This window comes from Theobroma cacao, chromosome 5 (genome assembly GCF_053813885.1).
Source record: "Theobroma cacao isolate CCN51 chromosome 5, ASM5381388v1, whole genome shotgun sequence".
Lineage (NCBI taxonomy): Eukaryota > Viridiplantae > Streptophyta > Magnoliopsida > Malvales > Malvaceae > Theobroma > Theobroma cacao.
The window spans coordinates 236,472-260,451 of NC_142643.1; the positions used below are offsets into that span (position 1 = coordinate 236,472).

At 35.7% G+C, this 23,980-nt stretch overlaps 2 protein-coding genes across 5 annotated transcripts; both read right to left on the reverse strand.

Moving 5' to 3' along the window:
* Window positions 1–14,091: 14,091 nt before the first annotated feature.
* LOC18597431 (short-chain dehydrogenase reductase 2a-like) lies at window positions 14,092–15,787 on the reverse strand. The gene is made up of 2 exons (XM_018120542.2): window positions 15,608–15,787; window positions 14,092–15,078 (listed from the first exon to the last, which is right to left on the reverse strand). Exons 1-2 carry the CDS (start codon window positions 15,688–15,690, stop codon window positions 14,241–14,243), a joined length of 921 nt encoding a protein of 306 aa, XP_017976031.1. The 5' UTR covers window positions 15,691–15,787; the 3' UTR covers window positions 14,092–14,240.
* Window positions 15,788–18,962: 3,175 nt separating this feature from the next.
* LOC18597433 (short-chain dehydrogenase reductase 2a-like) lies at window positions 18,963–22,761 on the reverse strand. 4 transcript variants are annotated; one of them, XM_007026474.3, is made up of 3 exons: window positions 22,182–22,505; window positions 20,254–20,349; window positions 18,963–19,889 (listed from the first exon to the last, which is right to left on the reverse strand). In XM_007026474.3, exons 2-3 carry the CDS (start codon window positions 20,337–20,339, stop codon window positions 19,061–19,063), a joined length of 915 nt encoding a protein of 304 aa, XP_007026536.1. In that variant the 5' UTR covers window positions 20,340–20,349; window positions 22,182–22,505; the 3' UTR covers window positions 18,963–19,060. The 4 variants fall into 4 exon arrangements, 1 of the variants encoding a protein (XP_007026536.1); XR_016026445.1 differs by lacking the exons at window positions 18,963–19,889; window positions 20,254–20,349 and adding exons at window positions 21,141–21,546; window positions 21,723–21,915 and having other exon boundaries at window positions 22,182–22,560; XR_016026444.1 differs by lacking the exons at window positions 18,963–19,889; window positions 20,254–20,349 and adding exons at window positions 21,141–21,546; window positions 21,723–21,940 and having other exon boundaries at window positions 22,182–22,559.
* Between the last annotated feature and the right edge of the window lie 1,219 nt (window positions 22,762–23,980).

Sequence of the window (23,980 nt, forward strand, 5' to 3'; positions counted from 1 at the left end):
TTGAAGAGGAAAAGATGAGTCAGAAGCAATAACACGTAAACTGACACGTGGTGGTCGCTGTGGACACATCAAATCTCTTTAATTAAGCCGAGCCGCTCTGTAAAGTCTAAGCCTCCCTGCTCTGCCTGTGCTCTCAGTCTTTAAAAGCCGATAAGAGATGATGCAACAGACCACCGCTCTCTCCTCTTATAACAAAGTTACCCATATCTTATATCTATTCTTTATTACAGTCTACTGCACCCTGCAGTCAACTCTTTGGCCAAGTGGCCCCCCCCACCCCTCCTCGAAGTTCTAAACGCTACGAAACTGGCCAATTGCATGGGCAAGTGAAACGCAAAAAAGACTTCAATTATAAGAACTTAAGCTACTTCTCCTGCTCTCATTTATTTTCAGTTGAAGAATAAACTAGTTAGCGGCCACTGCAATTTGTAGACATTTAGACGTTTCTCTACTACCTCTAGTGGGCTAATGACCATGACTAGCATCAGGCTTATAGATCGTCGGCTTTAGCTGTTTTAAGAGTTTTCTTGATGGATCAATATGAACTCAACCCAATTAATAAAGTTTGGATTTGGACTCATTCTGATCAGGCATGGCCTGTCGACATCCCAGTTAGTGACGGCATCTGTTGTGCTCCTACCTGCTGCCCAGTTTTGCCAGTTTCACTGATCTTCCCATTAATTATTTGCTTTCAATCGACAATTAGATCAATTAGAGTTGGATGCGAAGATGGTGAAACATATCTTGTCCTTTGTCAGTATTAAATTCGACGGAATGTTGCCTGAAATCTAATCCCATGGAGATTGGAATGCCATTTAAAATAAAACATTAATTAAACTGTATGGAATCCGATGACAACCAAACTTTCCGAACCTGTTTGTTGGATATATACAATTAATCTAAGCCATGGAACCAAATAAGAAATACTAGTAGTTAAATGAAGTCTTGTCAGTTGAATTTGAATACCGAGTTTCCACATAAATTCTGCTGGACAGGATCCAGGTTCCTGTGTTTTGTTCCAAATCTCTGGCCGGTTTTCTGACTGATGCCTGGTTGTTCCAACAGTCTTGAACTGTGCGCACGTCATACAGGGCCTTGGTCCTGCTGGGATAAGCTACATGTCAGATCCAAGCCCGAGAAGGTTTTAGGTCACTAGAATACAAAACTAATCATCTTCCCAGCACCAATCAAGGGAAATATATTTTTTTGAGGATTGATATATCCGGGAAAAGGAAATATGAGCTTTCAACTTTCTGCACTTCTAGCAATTAGTTGCAATTATGCAATGGATGCAGTGTTGCATCAGTTAAGCAATACTCTTTGCATCTTTCTAATAATATTCATGCTTCGATTCAATGCAGTGAAAAGCCAGGACCAAATGAACAATGCATGGATTTCTTTACAAGAAACCCATTGACAGACAACTAATGCTTGGCTAATCTTTGAACTTTTAACATATATATATATATATATATATATTAATATAATATATATGCACGTAGCTCTTGTGTGGACTTGGATGAACTATCAAAACTATACTCCTTGAAAATGATAATATACCAAATAACGATTTATGATCATCTTGTTCGAAGTAAGATTAATGCTTTATAAGTCCTCCAAGATTTTTTTATTTTTTTTCTTCGTCAGCTGACCTGTTTTGCAGAACAATTTGTTCGTCTTGACAGTAAAAAGTACATAAGAAACTCTAGATCTGAGAAAATGTAAAGTATTCATACATCTACCATTTGACTAATTGCAAAGTTGCACACGTATTTTCCACATAAAAACAAAAGGAACCCAAAGATTTGTGTCACTTCATATGTGAACCATGTCCAGTGGGGTAGCAGCAAGTTTTTGGAGAAGAATATAGTAATATTCAACTCAATTAAGAATCTACCAATCAGCGAAAACTGGGCTGCACGACTCTCTCTTTAGTCTTTAACCTTTTAACTACATTTCTCAGGATTCCATGGGACCATGTGTCTTTGATTTTAATTAATTTGTACTTGTGGAGAAGTAGCGAACCATTGGTCAAATCTAACGGCCAGACGAATTGTTATGAACATGTTATGTCGCAGATAAATTGATACATAAACCAGCTGATTCAAAAATTGAAAATAATACAATACGATGGTGAATCTATTGTTATTACAGGCCATCGCAATTTCTTGATGTGGTAACCCCTCCATCCACACCAAGGTTATGACCACTCACATACTTGGATTCATCACTTGCAAGGTATAGAGCAGCCTCTGCTATGTCTTGAGCCCTCAGTGTTAGACCTTTCACACTAGCAAGCCCTCTCACAAACTCCTCCATCTTCTCCACTTCCTGCTCAAATGGACTCTCCCAATTCATGCATTCCCCATCCTCTTATTCATCACTTGCAACACTGCTCCTCCATGCATTAACAAGCATGGATGAAAGAATATTCAAGAACACGGTAATATTTCTGAGAATAGCTAAAGAACAACTAGTGAAGAAGAATAGAGCATTTTTGTATTGATCAAAGGAACTAAATCAACAACAGTTACAAATTTAGAGAATTTATATCAAGGTTTCCTCCACAGATGCAGCATAGGGAAATTAACCCAGCAAACTAAGATCAAAGCACAGAAAACGAGACATTATTTTCTATGCACTAACGACGATGACAAAGCACAGGAAGAAGACCGTTGGCCTAAAACAAAGTAAAGGTAAAAACGACACTCCAGTGAAGTGTTTAGAGGAAATAACAAACTCTGAGCAAAACGAAATTGCAAGTAGTCGTATGCTCCTCTAACTAAACACATAAAACAACAACCTATACATCGTTTAGTAAACATTAACACTTAGACACTAAACAATTGCCCCCACTCCTGTTTCACTAACTTAGCTAAACAACCATCCAATTGACATCGCTTTGTATTGCCCTTTTCTTCAACTTCAACCTTGCCATTTCTTCCTGCCCGTGCCAGTGACTCAACAACAAATTGAAGGTCCACTCTCCAACACTCCCCCTTGACCTGGCACACACCAAGAAAGGTTCTGAGAGTTTCAAATCTTTCTCTGGACAAACCCTTCGTCAAAATATCGACCAATTGAACCCCTAAGTTACAATGCTTAAGTTCAATTTCTTGCTCATTAACAGTTTCCCTCAGAGCATGGTACTTCACCTTTATATGCTTGGCTTTTCCATGATGAACTGGATTTCTGGCTATTGCTATAGCTGACTGATTATCAACATATATCATTGTTCATTTCTTCTATTTGAATCCCAAGTTAGCCAATATCTTTCTTAACCATTTCACATGACTGGTTGCTACTGTTGTAACTTTATACTTAGCTTCTACAGTAGACTGAGCTACAATACTTTGCTTTTTCGAATTCCATAAGAACACAGCACTGTTGAAGGAAAAACAAAAACCAAAAGTACTTTTTGAATCATCAGGTGACCCAGCCCATTCACTATCACTGTATCCCACAAGTTCTCCACTGTTATACTTTAAATACATCAAACCAAAATCAACAGTACCTCTGATATACTTGAGGATTCTCTTTATTGCTGTGAAATGCAACATAGATGGTGATTGCATGAACCTTGATAGCAAACAAGTTGTATACATTAAATCAGGCCTGGTGGCTATAAGATAGAGTAGAGATCTTGTTAGACTTCTGTAAATCGATCCATTTGTTGCTGCTGAACCATCCTCCCTACTGAACTTTTCACTAAAAGGTAATGGAGTACTTACTGTTTTGCAAGAGAACTTGTTAAATTTCTTTAATATGTATTTTGCATACTTAGTTTAATGTAAGCTTATTCCTTTACTTGTTTGAAGAACTTCCATGCTTATAAAATAAGTCATCAGCCCTAAGTTTGTCATCTCAAAAACCTTCATCATCTGATTTTTAAACTCTTGCAGCATCTCATCATCTAGTCCAGTAACTAAAAGATCAACAACATACACAACAACAATCAGAGCAGTAGTATTACTTGACAACTTCACCTACAATGTTGATTCATTCACACTTTTCATAAACCCTTGACCAGTAAGCATCTACCCTATCATACTAAGCCCTAGGCGCCTGTTTAAGGCCATATAGTGCCTTGACTAGTTTGCAAACCATGTTTTCAGACCCTCGTTCTTCATAACCTTCAGGTTGTTCCGCAAAGATATATTTTGCTAAATAACCATTTAGGAAAGCTAATTTCACATCTAAATGGTAAATCTTTCACCCTTCTCTTGATGATAAAGCTGCCAACATCCTAATGGTGTCATGTCTTGCTACTAGAGCAAAGTTTCTAAATAGTCAACTCCATAAACTTGTGCATACCTTTTGACCACCAGTCTAGCTTTATACTTGTTTATAGAACTATCAGGGTTTAATTTAGTCCTAAACACCCTCTTTACTCCTATTATATTCTGATCTGCAGGTCTGTCAACCAACAACCAAGTGCCATTCTTCTTTATCATTGTTATCTTTGAATCCATAACCTTTTTCCACTTTTCATCCACCACAACTTCTACATAACAAATAGGATCAGTTAAGGCTAAGTTGCATCTATTATAGATATCTACTAAGGTCCTAGTACCTCTCACAACTTTGCTTTCATCTTCAATATCAGAATCACTGTCAAATGGCAGTGAATCATCATTAATTACTAGTGTAGTGCATAAACTCTCAGTAGACTTCTTCTCTCAATTTTAGTTCTAATTTTCATTGAAACTCACATCTCTACTAACAATTACTTTGTTTGATTCCAAAGCATACAACCTATAACCTTTTGACTGTTCATTATGGCCAATATGTAGAGCAAGTATAGCCTTTGAATCAAACTTAGTTCCCTTTACTTTTGGAATCTTAACATAATAGATACATCCAAAAACCTTGAAATGAGAAATAGAAGGTTTGTGATCATACCAGATCTCAAATGGTGTTCTGTTTATCAATGCCTTTGTGAGAATTCTGTTTTAAATGTAATTTGCAGTGTTCACTACCTCAGCCTAGAATTTCTTTGGTAAATTAGTCTGAAATAATAAGCATTTTGCCATGTCTTCAATTGTCATGTTCTTCTTTTCAGCTTTACCATTCTGCTAGGGACTGTAGGAAACTGTCAACTGATGATGTATCCCAAATGTAGCTGGGAAACTTTCAAATTCACTCGTTGTATATTCAGTTCCATTATCTGTTCTCAGAGTCTTAATGCTCAAACTAGTATAATTTTCAACCTGAGCTTTATTCTTGTCAAACTTCTTCAATGCTTATGACTTATACTTCAAGAAATAAATCTAGCAGTAGTGTGAAAATTCACCAATGAATAAAATATAATACCTGCTGCCACTTAATGAAGGCTTCTACATAAGACCACTTAAATCAATGTGTATCAACTCCAACTTCTGTGTGGCCCTCCATCCTTAGGAAATGGTTTTCTGGTCTACTTTCCCAATTGACAAGTTTGGCACAACTTATCGGATTTCACAATACCCAGTAGCCCCAACACCAACTCTTTTGAAGCCATTGTAGACAGTGAAGCATAGTTCACGTGTCCAACTCTTTTATGCCACAACTCTGAAGTATCATACTCACTGAGAAAAGCCTAATGGTCAGTTTCAACCAAGTTCTTTGGGTAGCATTTGTTCTTCATTTTCATAGTCATTAGCTTAACTCTTGAAGAATCAAATACAATACACTTCTTATCTGTAAACAACAATGCAGAACCATGATCATCCAACTGCCTTACATTAAGTAAGTTTTGATCAGCTTTAGGTATATAATGAACTTCATGAATGTACTTTGTCTTGGATATCGTTTCAACTCATACTGTGCCTATTCCAAGTATCTTCATAAATAGGCCATTTCCAATTTTCACACGAGCCTCAAATTCTCTATTTAGCTTAGTGAACAAATTTACATTGCTTGTTAAGTGGTTTGAATAGCCACTATTTATGAGCCAAGTAGATTTATCTATCGAACCATCATCAGTTTTAGCCATAAGTAGTGCTTCCTCTAACTTACTAGTTTCTTCTGCTACTACAGCCTTGCCTTCAACTTTCTACTTCTTGGCTTTGCACACTTTCTCCACAAGTCCAAGTTGGTTGCAAGCTCGACACTTCACATTAAGCCTGAACCAACAATATTTTGGAGTGTGGTTTGTCTTTTACAGTGAGTACATGGAGGGCATTTGTCTTGGATTTTTCCTTATTTTCTAGTACCGGATGTGGAACCCTTCGTGCTGATTTTCTTTGAACCATCAGCTTTCACCTTCAAGCCCTTAGTCTTAACAACTAAGGCATTTTCTACAAGGTTATCATGCTTAAGAACCTTTCTCTACTCAAAAGCCAACAAGGTAGAAATCAATTCCTTCACTAAGATTCTTGTCAGATCTTTATAATCTTCTAGTGAAGTAACCTTTGATTCAAAATTATCTAAAATACTCACCAGGATTTTGTTGACAATCTTTTGATCAGTAACCTCATGCCCTAGCATTTTGAGCTGATTAACCATCTTTAACAACTTATCTGTATACTCTTGAATGCTTTCTTCCTCCTTCATCTTCATCAGCTCAAATTATCTAGACAGATTTAAAATCTACATCACCTTGGTTCGATCTCTTCCTTGATAGTCTTCTTCAAGACTATCCTATACTTGTTTGGGATTTTCCAGATTCATGATTTTCCCAAAGATAGCTTCTAACATAGCTGATTGTAAGCAACCTCCTTTGAATGTTGCTTGATCTGCACAATGGTTGGATTAGTGTACATCTGTACCTGCAGTTCACTAATTTCCATAAGTGGAAAGCCTAAAGATATGACTTCATTGTCACTGCCTAAAACAGATAATTAACTCTAGTGAACACAGAGGGTGTAGCTACACTAAATCCTACTGTTGCCATTATGATTCCAGGAAACTAGAACACAAAGCAGACGTTTTATAGGTCCCTTAAAATGAATGCTTTGATACCATGAAAGAATATTCAAGAACATAGTAATATTTTTGAGAATAGCTAAATAAGAAATGGTGAAGAAGAACAGAGCATTTTTGTATTAATCAAAGGAACTAAATCAACAACGGTTACAAATTTAGAGAATTTACATCAAGGTTTCCTCCATAGATGTAGCATAGGGAAATTATCCCAACAAAATAGGATCAAAGCACAGAAAATGAGACATTGTTTTCTGTGCAATAACGGCTATGACAGAGCAAAGGAAGAAGACCGTTGGCCCAAAACAAAGTAAAGGTAAAAATGACACTCCAATGAAGCGTTTAGAGGAAATAACAAACTCTGAGCAAAACGACATTACAAGCAGTCGTTTGCTCCTCAAACTAAACACATAAAACGACAACCTATATATCGTTGAGTAAACATTAATTGTTCGCTATATTTAATTACAATCATAATTATTGGATGTTATTTCTAGCAATCATAATTACTCGTTATATTTAATTATAATCATAATTATTGGTTATATTTAATTAGTGTCTAAGTATACCAAGTGTCAATTATAATATTATTAAGCTTGAAAAGCTTTGTCCATTTTGCACTTTAACCCACCTTAATCCAATTACTATGAATTTATTCATCTCTTTATTCAAAGAAATCTTTCTTTCTTTTATTTTTTTTCAATATGAGAATGTGTCTCACATTTATTATTATTGAAAATGTCCAACAATCTCCAATCATTTTCAAAATAATTCAAATTTTCAATAATTATGGTAATCGATTAGAATAAATGAAGGTGTTTTTTCTTTGAACCTTAAATTAGTGAAAACATGTTAAAGTTAATGGAAATTATATTATAGAGTATTTTTTGAATCAGCTATTTCATTTGGTTAATGATTTCAACACTAATGAATGCATAGTTTCCAATGACACTTCTATAGCTATGTGCCAACATCTATTTCATGAATGCTATTAGAACTAAGGTCTTGAACTCTTAAAAGCAGCCACACTTCATACTCACCTAGGTAGATCTCATAAAAAGTATCTCCGTTACTAAAGCATTCTAACAAATTTATGTTATGGGTGTCATAACGTGGGGGTCCGAGAACTCGATCGCCAAACGTGAGGTGAAAACACTCTAAAACTAGAAAAAAAAATTAGGAGTCGCCACCAATTTTTTTTATTAGGTGCGATTGGCCACCTATTGACTCGATTCTAATTGATGAAACCTTAAATTAATTTTAAATCCACCGAAAAGAACCTTCAACTGGTCTACGATTTTCTAGATCTAGGCTCGAGAGTACGGTTACACCCGGGGAAGGATTAGCACCCCCGAGATGTCCGTTCCATAAACGATACCATTCTTAGATTATCCTATTAGGCTTTAATTTTTAAGTTCACTATATTTTCGTAGTTATTATTCTCTTATTTTATATCTTATTTAACCTAAAATGGAATGCAAATGTGTGGCAAGATGAAATGCATGGCGTGGGATAAAAATATGTCGGACGAATAACCTTTTATCGAGGATATTCTCCCAGATCCGTCCATCATACTGGTGGGATCTGGGTATTCTCTCACCTAGAAAATTATTCGAGAAATTCGCCTTCGTAAATTCGACGAATAAATCCCGTCATCGGGGTCATCATACGTTTTCTTTTAAAATAATATTTTCGTGCATGATGAATCTAATCCGGGCAAAAGCCTTTTATTAAAGATGTTTTTTGAGCCCTCCCATCATACTGGTGGGACTCGAAGACATCTTTTCACCTAAGAAACTTTTCGAGAAATACCCATCTTCGCAAGATCTTTGGAAGATCCTATCATCGGGGCTTAAACTCGAAAACAAAAATATTTATATGCAATGATATGCATGATGCGATATATATATATATATATATATATATATATATATATATATATATATATATATATATGCTATGCTAATGCAATTATCTATTTTATTAATATTTTTTGTCATTTTTTATTATTTAATTATTATTTTCATTTTATTTCATTTTATTTCATATTATCATATTTTTTATTTTTTATTCTCTATATTTTATTATTTATTCTAAGTTTCTCTTATTTTCCTTTTATAATTAGATAAATTGTTTATAATTCCATGTTATCTTAGTGAACAAAATTTTATTTTTCTTTTGCATAACATTTCATTAATCTATAATTTATACCATTAGATATTTAATACTCAATTTTAAATTACTTATTGTTTTGGGTTTTTTATTTATTTGTCTATTTATTTAATGTCATGTATATTGCATTTTTACAAATTTATTATTTTATTATATATTTGAATTATTTTTATCTTTTTTTTATTCTATTGTTATTTATTTATTATTTTTATTGAATAACTTTTTTATAATCAAATTCTTTATTTATTAAAAATTTCAGGATCTTAAAATGGAGGCCCTCCCATCGTACTAGTAGAGCCTTGATTCGAATTCCGTACCTAGGGAATGTGGGCCCGAGATTGCAACTTCTCGTGTCTCGACCAACCATCCCATCATCGGTATATTATTCTTATAATGATATATCATTTTATTTTATTTTAAAGAGTTAACTTTCTAATATTGATTCTCATACTTATTTTATTATAATTATTTCAACATTTAATCTATTAGTTTCTAATTCTTGTTTAACCTATATATATATTTTTTTAGCCAATCATTTATTTCATTCATTTATGTATTATTGTTGCTTTATTATTTTTATTCTTGTTATATTTGTTTTCTAAATATAACACTATAAATATATTTTATTTAGCAATCTACTTTTGTTTTGCATATATGCTTCATTTACTTAAGTGCAAATATTCTTTTCATTTTTATTACTATGTGTACACACACACACACACACACACACACACACACACACACACACACACACATATATATATATATATATATTATATTTTTCCATTGATACTTTATTTTAATATTTATATAGTTTAGAACATCAAGTTAAAACTATTTAATCTAGATCATACCTATTTAAACATTAATCCTAAGACCCAATATAATAAATCAACCTAAATCACCCAACAAATTTGAGAAAAAATAAAAAGATACACCTTTGTGGGTCAAGTGGACCCAAACTGTCAGCCCGATCTGCGACCCTTTTGGGTCCAACGCTCCACCAGCAAAATGGCGTCGTTTAGGGAGGTTGAAGAGGATTTGTTTGTGAGCTTCAAAACAACGTAGTTTTGAGCTCTCCAAGCCTAGCTATAAAACCCCCTTTTTTCCTTTCCCATTTCATTTCCCTTCACCATTTTCTCTCTTTACAACCCAGATTCTCTCCCTTCTCTCTACCAAACCGCCGGCCACTACCCAACGATCGGCTTTCCCCAACCAACGACTGCTACTCCCCGACGGTCTGCTCTCCCCAACCGGCGGCGTTGTTCCCCTAACGATCGGCTTTCCCCAACCGACGATTGTTGCTCCCCAACGATCGGCTCTCTCCAATTGACGACTACTGCTCCCCAACGGTCGGCTCTCCCCAACGGTAGGCTCTCCAATCGGCGGCATCGCTCAAATCGGCTTTCCCCAACCGACGACAACTTAAAACTTCCTAATCTATCCCAAACGGAAGCCCAAAAACCCTCAAAAATCTCTCTTCCAACCGGCGGCAAGAACCCCAACTCTCACTGCACACACATTTTTTTGGGTTTTTTTTTTGGGTATTGTTTGAATTTTTTTTATTTTTTATTTTTGGATTGTTTCTAGCTGTTAGAGAACTAGGATTTTTTGGTTGCTGCTTGTTGTTATGGTTTTTGCAGGTTCTTTTGCTTGCCAATTCCTCCCCGTTTGCTACAGTGCCCCCTCCCTTTATACTCGTTTGTGGCTTCCGGAGCGGACGAGCTCCACTACTCTACTAGACCCGAGTTTTTCGCGTCTGGCACTGTAGTGGTGGTACTAGTAGGGGCATCCGCGCTCTGCCAATACTCTTTTTTTTTTTTTAATATTCTAATTATTTAGTTAATTAATTTTTAAGTAATATTTAATTTTGATTTATTATTTGTTAAAATTTAAGTGTCTACAATGAGTCTATTGAGAGTACATGACTCGTCATTTCCTTACCATTATGGGTACCTAACACTTGATTTGGGATGCAATATTATATATATATATATATATATATATATATATATATATATCATATTATAGTGCTAACAACCACATACAAATGGTGTACTTTGTCTCATTGAATCCAAGACTTATCGTTATACAAGACATTGAGTCCAGATTCCATCATGAGTGGCTTTTAATTTATGAGTTTGAGCCTCATTCCCTTTAAGGTCTTATTTACAAGATCTCTTATAAGACTTTTTATTGATGGATTCATTAAGTTTTCACTAGAACTTACAAAAGTTATAACAATTACTTAATCAAAAATTAATTGTCGGATATAACTATATGTCAATCAAATACGTCTAGACTTTCCATTATACACTCGACTATATGCTTTTGTTAGAGTTGTTTCACTATCACAAGAAAATCTTGCATTTTGCATTAACAAAATCAATCCACTATTATATGTTAAGATTATCAAACTTTTATAAAATTTTTTTGCCACAAAATGTTGGTGTATTTTCAAAATTAAAAGATATTTCACATGATGATAGAGCTATCATTAGCTCAAAAGTTATGTTACGAAAAGTGATATAATGTGTCTATTAGATATAGACATGTTTTCATGTGAATGATTATGTCTCTTGGAAGTTCATATCCAAAAGTTAAAAGACATGATTGAAAAGACATCATTGCTCAAAAGTTAAAGTGAATAGTTATTATTTCAAGATTTAACTTAAAGGTTGTAACTTGTGGGATGAATAGTTATTTATTCAGAAGATGATTATTGAAACAATAACTATATCTAAAAGTTGTGTTGACAAAAATCATAAAGATACTTTCTAAACAAAGAGGTGTCTTTATGAAAAGGTTGTATCCTTAAAGAAGAGACACTTGGAAGCCTATATAAAGGGCTTGATGTCAACCATTTTAGACACAAAACACTAACACCAAAACATACCAAAGATACCAAAAGTGTACAGAGCAAGAGCAAGAAAGTGTTATGTTTTATTATAAACATAAACAGTAGAGTTCCCACCATCTTGAAGATATTCTAAATTCCTTATCATCTACTTGCAGCAGAAAGTTGGTTATAAGGCCAAACAACTTTGCAAACCCTCGTGTTTATGTAGCGGTCTTCTTCGTAAGTACAATACGAAAGTTAGACGTTGGCTTCATTGTATTCTTGAGACTATTCGTGCTATTTTCCTTTGCATATCGAATGGTGGGGGCGAAATAAGTGTTAAAGATAGACGTCTATTTGGAAGGCTCGCCTTGAAGCCAATTTTACCTATTTTTGACTACCGTATCAAAAACCCCATAAACACCAACACAAAATGATGTAGAAAAATCTGAAGAATATTAACAAAAGAATGAGAAATTGTTGTATGTTGTTTTCACATGTTCTTTTGAACTAAAGGAGAGTATTTATAATTATAGGTAACTATTTCCAACAAACACAATTTTATCTATTCTAAATAGACACAATTATCTATGTTCAACAATCATAACTATTGATTTTTCAACAGACATGGTTGTTTATTTTCAAAAAGCATGATTGATTGTTTCAAACAAACATAATTATCCCTTTCTAACAATTATAATTATTAGCTGTAAAGACACTTCTTCATCAGCATTGACGATCTTTTCATAAATCTAAATTCTATGCGATGGGATTGCACGTGAGCCAACTTTTTAATTGAAAAAGGAGCTCTTCTAGCATTTCCAGAGGTACAATTAGCAAATAAATTAATATAATATGTTGCATGGATCTCTCGTGTGGACTTGGATCAACTATCAAAGCCTGAGTCACAAATTGGCCTTGAAAAAGATAATGTACCAAATAACAATTCATGATAATCTTGTTCAATGTAAGATTAATGCTTTATAATAATAATAATAATAATTCGTTGAGATTTTTTTTTTATTCTTTTTTCCGATCAGCTGACCTATTTCGAAGAGCAATTTGTTCACATACAGAGTCTAATCTAAGAAACTGCAAAGAATTCATACGTGGGGCATTTGACTAATTGCAAAGTTACAGACGTATTTTCCACATAAAAACAGAAGGAACCCAAAGATCTGTGTCACTTCAAATGTGAACAACCATGTTTGTGGGAGAAGAATTAATATAGTAATGTTCAACTCAATTAAGAATCTACCACCTATGAAAATTGGGCTGCTTCGGTTGACAAACGAATCTTTTATAAATTGTCAGGTTAAAAGAACCGCAAGCCTCTTTGCCTTGAGTTTTCCTGTCTTGCACGACTCTCTCTTTAGTCTTTAACCTTTTCCATGTGCCTTTGATTTGATTTTGTATTTGTAGACAAACATTACATTGGTCAAGTCTACAGCCCTTCGATCCCATATTTCAATTGCAATTCTCCACCAGGAATTCAAGACTAGGACAGCTATCCAACACCAATCTCCTTTGTATTACTCCAATGCTCCTCTTCATTTGGAATAAGAAATAAGACAATAAGCTAGTATAATTCTAGCTGCCTTATTCTTCTTTTCTTTTCTTTGTAAAATTTATTTTTTTAAGAAATTCAGACTAAAATAGTCATGGGGATGATTATTACATATATATATATATATATATATATATATATATATAATAATAAGAATACTCTTCCTTGCATTCCATGAAGAACAATAAGAAATTATGATTGACTTGTACCAAACGCACAACCAAAAAGGCCCCATTCGAAATGGGAAAGGTCGCCATCCTTAGAACTATATGAATCAATCATAAATAATACATAAGCAACCTCTGTTGACATGTATATGTATCAGAAGTTAGACTTTCGATTTCGTGCCTAGGTTTGGTTAGGTTTGCTTTGCTTGCCCAGAGTTCAAACTTCAAATAGGGATTGCCCTTTTCATGACGATTAGCCTTTTTTAGTAGTCACTTCTCAGTTACGTCATCTTCGAAAGATTTTAATGAATAAATTATTTAAATATTTAAAAACTAGAATAAAATATTTATTTAATCATTTAATTTTTAACAAAAATCAAATTTTCATTACCGATAGTTGTAAAAATTAATATTTAGATCACTTAATCATTAAAAGGCAACGATTATCTAACGTGATTTCTTTTCACATCAATTGATTTTGTTCACTTGAAAAATTTCAACAACAGACAGACGAATTGATATGAACATGCTAATAAGCTGCAAATGAGCTGAAAACTGAAAATAATACAATAGAATGGTGAATCTATTGTTATTACAGGCCAACGCAATTTCTTGATGTGGTAACCCCTCCATCCACAACAAGGTTATGACCACTCACATACTTGGATTCATCACTAGCAAGGTATAGAGCAGCCTCTGCTATGTCTTTCGCCCTCAGAGTTGGACCTTTCAGACTGGCGAGCCCTCTCACAAACTCCTCCATCTTCTCCACTTCCTGCTCAAATGGACTCCCCCAATTCATGCGTTCCCCTTCCTCTTCGTCATCACTGGCAGCACTGCTCCTCCATGCATTAACAAGCATGGACGTAGCCACCCCAAATGGAGAAATGCAGTTAACTCTGATCCCATACCGGCCTAGCTCACAAGCTGTGTTCTTTGTGAGCCCGACAATGGCGTGCTTCGAAGCTGTGTACGCATGCGGACCGAGCCCTCCCATGACTCCGGCTACGCTAGCCGTCGAAATAATGCACCCACCTCCTCTGGGAATCATCACTCTCGCCGCATGCTTCATTCCTAGCGCCACCCCTCTCACGTTCACCCGCATAACACGATCAAACTCTTCGATGTCGAAATCAACAATGCTCTTGTGCTTTTTCTGATCTCCGAGCACCCCGGCATTGTTAAAAAGAATATCAATCCGTCCATAACGTAAAATAATTGAGTCAATTAAGTTTTCAATGTCTCCTTCCAAGCTAACATCACAATGAACAAAAGTAACCCAAGGATCTAAGGAGTCAGCAAGCGCAGTTCCAGCCTTGTCCTCAACATCTGCAATGACCACCTTTGCACCATGTCTAGCGAAAAGTCTGACTGTTGCCGCCCCAATTCCTCTGGCCCCGCCTGTGACAATTGCAATTTTTCCCTCCAGCCTATACAATTATAAGAACAGATTGAGATGAGTGCCATGCTTTCGCAGTGTTTCCGGGCAGTAAATTACATAAAACAAACAGTAGACTAGAAAAGTATTAGTATATACTAATATTTGCAATAAAACCAGCTAGGGTCTTTGCATAGGTTTCAACATCCGAGATATAGACACTACTCTGACTTTCTATATTGTAGCATGTGGCTCACTATTGAGACTGTAAGCACACAAAAAAAAAGGCGTGATGCTGAATATTTTATTAGCTGCCACCGAAAGCTGATCTTCTCACCCAAGTTTCAACCGGAAAGGTTGGAACTGCATCTCTATAGCCAGAGCTGTGAGTGAATCCTAGGAAAAGAAACATGGTTTCCATAATACGTACTGTTGATTATCTGTTTCTCAGGATTCAAGTTTCAAGCATATTTGTCTGATTAAGTAGCCAGTGCCTAGCGTTTTATATACAACAAAACAAGAACATAAGCAACAGCTAACAAGGAAATGCGAAAAAATTTTAAGCAGTTAATTATGAACACCTTTTAGAGGAGGGAGGATTGTTGTCCCTAGCCAAGACATGGAGGCATTGAAGCGTTTTCTCAGGCATCAATTGAGCCGGCATGATTGGAAGCAGAGCAGGGCGAAGGGAGAGAGAAGCAGAGAATGTCCAGCTGCTGCTGCTGAAGAGGCTTGCAGACAGAGAATGGGTAAATGAAAAGCTTTATAGGCAAGTTAAGGAACGGAAGGATATTAATTGGTGGGGTTTCGTGCAGACGTGAGCTGTTTTCTATTGGAGAGAGACCTTTCCAGGTAACTTGGCTTAAACCTGGTAAATTGGCAAATGGATCCTCATCTGTCGGTCTCACCATTAAATCTAGTACCAGCTTGCATGTTCTCAAGTCTCCACACCCATATCAGCTTTGGCCAACAAGGAAAACTGGACAAGACATAACACTGATGAAGTATTAATTTAGTTTATTCACTAATTATCACTAATGATTAATAAGCTAAGGAGATTTGATCGAATCTCCACAAATTATCAAAGCAGGCGCAGTCAGAGAATGGTCCAAATTTGTAGATGAGATATCTACCATGGCTAAAAAAAATAATGCAAAAAATATAATGAAGGCAGCTGATCATGAACAGTAGTAAATTAGACCCGGATCCTGTCTGCTAACCTGGCTTTTTTGTATATGTTAGTCTTATTTTCCTTTAATTAAATGTAGAAAATTAAATTTTAACATCCACGTGTCTAACCAACAATTAAGTGAGGTTCACAGTGTATTTATACATAAATCTGTTGCAATTTCTTACAATTGTTTTTTTTTTTTTTCGAAAGGCTTCTTACAATTGTTTATTAGTACAATGTTATAGTACATGAATTTCCATATATATCTTGAGCTATCACGTGAAAATTATATAACATTCACATGAATCTCACCTTTACGGACAATTCAAAACGAAAATTGTGTCGAGGTGAAGATAAAAACCAAACACGGAAAGAGTTCCATGGTTCCGACATCATCTCCTAAGAACATTTGTTTAAAAATTACAAAAAAAAAAAACAAAAACTTTGAAACCCTCTAATGAAAATAACCGTAAATCTTCAGTTCTCCTGGCGTGAATCACGTTCTACGTACCACCTTCTTTAATTATTCAGAGTTTACATCCACATGGCGAAGTCATCACATGTACGTCTCCTTCAACTCTCTTTGTACGTATATAAATTAGTCAATAGTCATCATAGTTTATTTAAAAAATGTAGCTGCCCAAATATTCTTGGAGATTGTGTCTATGTACGAGCCAGACTGTCTTCCATAAGAAAATATGTGTTTACGGTGCCATGATGCTCCAGTGCCCAAGATATTGTCCGATGATTATTAGGTCGAAGAAACAATCATCAGTATTATCACTGGTATACCATTCCAGGGATGATCTGCTCTCTGGGTCCTATCAAGATGCCCATGCCCTCCTTACATCTTCTCCATTTATAGAAAACAAATGTCTCCCTCTCCATGTTTATGTTTATGTGCTTGTGCCTTGCAAATTAAAAGCTCTTAATCCTAGAAATCTCTTATGTCGCTTTAGTGACAACACATTGTCAAGTTTTTGTTTACTTTGCCTATCTTTAGAAAATTATAAAAAAAAAAAAAAAAAAAGAGTTCTGCTGGAATGAACTTTGTTCATTCTGGACAAAAATTCCTGACAAAATTTAAATGATTAAAAAATATCAAAATGCAATTTACGCTAACAAACACTGCCATTAGACATACGAAAACAATATAATATTTTCATCAATCAACCTAGCCTATATGAGAAGTATGAAGATTTGCCTAGAATTTATTAATTCCCTTTCATTTAATCATATTGTTATTGGTGCGAAGTGGTACCCGTTGGCTATATATTCCCCTTTGATGAAAGAGAAAGGAAGGAAAAGAGAAGAAAACAAAAGCAACTATCCCTTGACCCATCTGAGTATTGTTTTACAATTTGTTAGTATCTCCTAAATCTATTACTATTATGCTCTTCTTTTTGGAATTAAGGAAAGAGACTTTACAACTCATGCTTGGGGTTAGGGTAATGGTTCAACTTTGACCTTTGGCAGCTTCAAAGCCTAGCTAAGATAGCTAGATTCTCTACACTGCATGCCAGCTCCAAAGAAGAGAGTTTTTTTTTTGTTCTTGGTGAAACATTAATATTTAGAGGACTCAATTCGCAACAGGTTGAAGGCTGATACAAGGGTATGAATACATTGATAAAATCTTTTACATGCTGGTTAATTAATCAGAGGAATATTAATGATAATTAACTTTATAAATTTGTTTTTCTACATATAAAGTTTCATTGAACTTGAATTTATATATTTAGAAAAAAAACGTGTGATAAGTGATAATTACATTTTCATGTCATAAATCTCGTTATCCTCGTTTCTTTTGAAAAAAAATAATTCCAAACTCTCTAACTATATATAGGACATTGAGGCATTGGGCAGTGTCCCTTTCAGCTGCAATCACATCTCCATTCTCGAGTCAAATGGTGTTTAAGACTATACGAAGAAGAGGAAGGCATACACATATGCATAAAGTGGATAGAAAACAAGTGAGAAAACTAACGAAGGTCTCCCCCCTTTGGCCCAAAAATGGAAACATCATCAAGGTCTCCCTCACATCGAATTAACCTTTTTTCATTCTAATTGGCCGCCCCATAAATCCTGTTGCAGAGGCTGCATGCAGTCCCCCTTTGGCTTTAACTTTCCAAGACCTATCAGACCATATGCATGCCTGGCTCGGCTCATGCGTTTCATACTTTTCTTCACATTACCTTACAAAAAGCCTCAGCATAGCCCCCAAGAGAATAAATTTAAGTTTGAAGGGTTAAAAGGAATAAGTCAACTCTATATAGATGACAAGTCTCCTGTTTCCATCGGAAAATGTAAAAACAATAGCAATGGAAGAATTTTCCGAATAATTAGAGCACTACTAGCTCCCTTTAACTAATTATATACTAAAGATTATAAGGTCCAGTTTTGAACAGGGAATTTTGAAAACTTTTTCTTTAAATTAATAAACAACAAGATTCAATACCAAACGCACAAGGAAAAGAAAGACAGGTCACAAGCAATCTCTTTTGACCGAGCATGCATGTAGGTGTAGGCTTGACATAGAATTGGTTTCGTGATGGATACTAACTTAACATACTTTATCGATTGTTCACCTTTCCTATCTTATTCTTGAAAACAAACTATACATTAGAATTGTAAGAGTCTTTTTGAGTTTGAACTTTGAATCTTGAAGAAAAATCATTTTGCCAATTGAAACTAGGCTTCTTGTGTCGGTAATCTTTCCCCTGATTGCGACTGCATCTCTGTCTCAACACCTAAAACACATGGAAAAGTGGAAAATCTTGCAATCATGCAAATGCTATGCTGACTTTAATTGATAGAACTGAAAATTTACACTTGAGGGGAATCTAGAAGGAAAAAAAAAAGATTGTTACAAGCCAACACAGTTCCTTGAGGTGGTAACTCCACCATCCACAACAAGATTATGGCCGCTGACGTATTTGGATTCATCACTAGCAAGATAGAGAGCAGCCTCAGCTATGTCTTTAGCCCTGAGAGTTGGACCTTTCAAATTGGCAAGCCCTCTCACAAACTCCTCCATCTTCTCCGTTTCTTGCTGGCAGGGAATCCCAAAGTTGATGGAATCCTCTTCTTCATCATCATCGTGGCTTCTCCATGCATTAACAAGCATGGATGTAGCCACACCGAATGGAGAAATGCAGTTGACTCTAATCCCATACCGGCCTAATTCACAAGCTGTGTTCTTTGTCAACCCAACAATGGCGTGCTTGGAAGCAGTGTAAGCATGTGGACCGAGGCCTCCCATGACTCCAGCCACACTAGCTGTGGAAATGATGCACCCACCACCCCTGGGAATCATTGCACGTGCCGCATGCTTGATTCCTAGTGCCATTCCTCTCACATTCACTCGCATGACGTTATCAAACTCATCGACGTCAAAATCGACAATGCTCTTGTGCTTTTTCTGATTCCCAAGCACCCCAGCATTGTTAAAGAGGATATCGAGCCGCCCATAGCGGGAAATCGTTGAATTTATTAAGTTTTCAATGTCTTCTTCCAGCCTAACATCGCAATGAACAAAAGTGACTGAAGGAGACAAGGAATTAGCAAGCGCAGCTCCAAGCGTGTCCTCCAAATCTGCAATGACTACTTTGGCACCATGTCTAGCAAAAAGCCTCACTGTTGCCTCTCCAATCCCTCTAGCCCCTCCTGTCACAATTGCAATTTTCCCCTCCAACCTGTATTCCAATCACAACACAAAAGTTCAGTCGATCGATTTCTCTTGTGTGTTCCAATATTACAAGAAATGCAAGTGATGTGCAACTGATAAAAATGGGACAAACATATGATTTAAGGTTTTGGTATATGTGCATGTTAGCTAGCTCGCTGTCCCTGAATTCTCTTCCCAAGAAAGGTTAAGCAGAAATAGATGAAAGTGAATGCATTATGATTTTGTCTATTACAGCCAAGCGCATGATATACGTTTTCCATGTTTGCAGCCTTTTCTGCGGATTCACTGCCTAGTGTTTGATAATAAAAGAGAAGTAGTGCAGGTGCAGGAGGGAAATGTGGAAATGTGGAAATGTGAAGAGCCGCCTATACCTTTTAGGATGAGGAGAAGAATTGTTTTCTCTTCCCAAGACATGGAGGCTTTGAAGGGTTTTCTCGGGCATCACTTGAGCAGGCATGGTTTAAACTCTGAAGCAAGAACTGAAATGTAAAGAACAAACTGTCTGTGTGTGTGTGTGTGAGAGAGAGAGAGAGAGAATAGAATAAATCGTTGTTTCTTGTTTGGAAGGAGAAAATGAAGAGATTTATAGGCAGAGGAATGAAAGGGTTAGTGGTGGAATTTCATGGATGAGCTGTTCTCTATTAGGAGACTTTTCAAGGCAACTTCCTAAACCTTATTTGCCTGTCCAGGACAAAATTAATTTCTTCCATGTAATAGGTAATCAGTTAGTATAATGGTATACTGCATGCCTCCCATCTGTCCTCCTTTCACCCATCATTTTACTCCTCAACCACTCCCGGAAAACCTTATCAAAAACGTACTACTCCACCTTCAGTTACCAAAATTTCTTTTGTTTGTTTTGCTTGCTGATAAGAAATGAATTAAGAATCTTCAGTTACCATTACTTGCCTAATTACTACCCTTGAATGCCTGTTTTCCACTCACGGTTTCACCAAAAGGAAAAAGAGAGCTTTTCCAACCTTTTCCTAGTTTGGGACCATGGCTAGCTATATGGTCAAATCTCTACATTTCAATCCATATGATCATCAAGGACCAAAAGTTTACTAACAAAAATTAAAACCAAGTTGAACATGGCGGCTGCTTTTTATTTGGTGAATGCGTTTGAATCTAAGTCAAACCCACAGATATGTAAAATAGTAGCACTAGTAATTAAAAAGGGGCAAGTCTCGGCCTAGGCAAAGAGACATTAACAAGCTACAGTTGATTGTTTCTTGGTTATTGTACTGGTAAGCAGAAATGACAAACAAATAAACCTGCAATTTATTTTACTTCTACCCGTTATAAGAATTTTGCATCAACAGGACAATGCAGTGTTAGCTAGCTACTGATACATCGATCCAGCTTGGACTTGTTTTTTATTATTTTTTGAAGTGGCTGTCACTACAAACGAAGAGGCCTCAAGCTTATGACCAAATCTGGGGTGTTTGAGGTTCAACTTGCCAATCTTCTCCTCTTTGTTTGGACTCCATTAGCCTGCTGAAAACATTTTTTTATGCACTTAAATCAGACAGGTCATTGGTTATGTAAACAATATATCTGCCCATATTCTGGAGACGGTAAGCCAGACTGGCTAGCTTGAGAAGGAATATATGTGTTCTCGTACCATACCGAATGAGAAAGATTTTGCTGAATAAACAAGGAACCTGCATATCAAGTTGGTCAAAGAAATAAGAATAAAAGACCTGAAATGTTGGGGTCTAGTCTATTCTTTCTTTAGTTTTTCATTTCATATTACAGAGAAGAATCATTGGGTTTTCTGAATAGTTTAACAACATTGTAGGCTCAAATAAATCAAACCAGAACAGGCTAATCCGGTTACCTGTCTTGTGTTGGAGGTACTAAGAAGCTGCATTATTAGTTCCCGAGACTGCTTACCGACTTTAATTTTCATTTTAAGCTTGTTATCAGGAGTGATTTTGATGATTATTTTATCAATAGTGGAAGCCATCGGTTAGAGGCATCAAAGAGACCATTGGTCCAAACCAAATTTGATATTAGCTAATGGCATACCCCTGCATCCAACAGTTCATGTTTATCCTAATAGAAAATGGGAAGAGCAAAAAAAAAAAAAACAGAGTTTGAAACACTGATCAGAATGGAATCTTGAAATATGGCAGGGACCAGATAAAGTTTCTACAAAGCAGCAAATTATATAAAATTGCAATTTTTATCTTAGCCTGAAGATGTGGAAGGCAATTTGGCCATGTGAAGTCTGTATGCCTGTATCAGGTGGGACAGGAAGGAGATAAGCAAGCAGACTACTGGATTAAGAACTTACCAAGATGAATGCCTGGCTTCTAGATGTTGCTAGTTGTGCATTTTCTTTCTGCAGATAGATGGGAGCGTGTAAATTCAAACCTCTGCCCTCCAACCTAAGCATCAAAGTTCAGTAAAAAGGACATGGAATCTGTCTGATTAATTACTGTTTACTAACTATGAGCAGCCAATGAGTGTGTTTGTGTACAACATTGTTCCCAAATGCGAACGGTACAACCTGTGCCACGCTATCCTTATGAGTTCCACAAGATTTCCTGGAGGAAAACACTGATCCTTTCGAGATAGTAATGGTCCACTCAACCATGTTCTCGACAGAGAAATTAAATGAGGGAAGGACTCCTTTATTTTCTAATTGCAGGTTGCAAAGATAGCAATGGTCCACTCAACCATGTTCTCGACAGAGAATTTAAATGAGGGAAGGACTCCTTTATTTTCTAATTGCAGGTTGCAATAGATATACTGAAAAACCTAAGACAAGGGTAGTCGCACAGTTGGCTGCATCCATCATATATCTTCTCATAGATTTAACTCAAATACCAAGAGTTGGTAGAGAATCATTTGAGTAAAATCAACAGTTTTTATGTAAGTTACACTACCTACTCTCTTCTCATACTAAAACCAAATACTAGTAGTAAATCAGAGGAGAAATTGTGTGTATATATATGCAGCTAAAACTAAAGATTATAATTCAAGAAAAGGATAATATCTTATTTAATTTTCATGCTTTTAAATGTTTAATTTGATTCAATATATATAATACTCGAACTTTCATTTCATTTATTATATATATGTTACTTAATCATCGTTCTAGTGAAAAGAATTACCAATAACTAATTTTCATTATAATCTATATATGCATCATTACAATAACACGAATTATTTGTAGACATGTCAATGTCATATTGACACTTTGCTTTCTATTATATTCTATTGGTGTTAAAGGTTTTTCATTTGGCTATTGTCGTTTTTTTATTTTTTTTGTCAAAATTTTGCATAATTGAACACAACTAAAATTATAAAATATGGCACTGCAGAATAATTTACAAATCTTTTTGCATAAGAAATTAAAATGATCTTGATCTAACGAAGCCAAGTGTTGTTTTATTTACTTGTTTTATCTCTTAATGGATAGCTTTTTGCCCTTTTGGCACTGAATCTTGAGTTTGATGGTGCTGAACCCATCACATCATTTTCATTTTCAGACAAACGGCCATTTCCTATGTAACATTTGTGAAATTTAGTGCCGACGTTCTCCTCAATCACCCACTCTAAGAAAGATAATTATTCAAGGAAAAGGCTGATGAGCAAATCGAAAAGGTGGGATGCAAAGGGATATTCTTCTTCTCCCTTTTCCCTGTTGCTACTCTTTGTCGGCCAGCAGGATAGAATCTGCCGACGTGGTTTCTGTCAGCTGAACCAGGGGTTTGGAACAAGGCCCATCTTTGTTCGTCCAAAGGGCTCAGTCCAAGCCAAGAAGCCCCAACCATCTATGGCTCTTGGACCATTACTCCAAAAGGTGAAGCTCAGTATCATTTCACTTTGTTGAAAACCATGGTTCCACTTCCACAGCAATCAATCATTCAAACATGGAATTCCCAAATTCATCACCTTGCTTTTCACAAATGATCCTATCATCTTAAAAATTACTACTCTCTTCTTTTAACTCCTTTTTTTTTTAATCTTTTTTCAGTAATTTTTTAACATCCTTTACCGACATTTATTGTTCAAACAGGATCAAGATGTTTATTTTGAAATCTAACGAACTTAAATTGAATTAGTATAATACGTTAGAAAATTAAG

Coding starts and splice junctions, on each gene's coding strand:
- LOC18597431 (XM_018120542.2), bottom strand. CDS start 15,690: ATGCCGGCTCAATTGATGCCTGAGAAAACGCTTCAATGCCTCCATGTC. Junction 15,079..15,607: donor AATCCTCCCTCCTCTAAAAG/GTGTTCATAATT, acceptor ATAATTGTATAG/GCTGGAGGGAAAAATTGCAA.
- LOC18597433 (XM_007026474.3), bottom strand. CDS start 20,339: ATGCCTGCTCAAGTGATGCCCGAGAAAACCCTTCAAAGCCTCCATGTC. Junction 19,890..20,253: donor TCTTCTCCTCATCCTAAAAG/GTATAGGCGGCT, acceptor ATTGGAATACAG/GTTGGAGGGGAAAATTGCAA.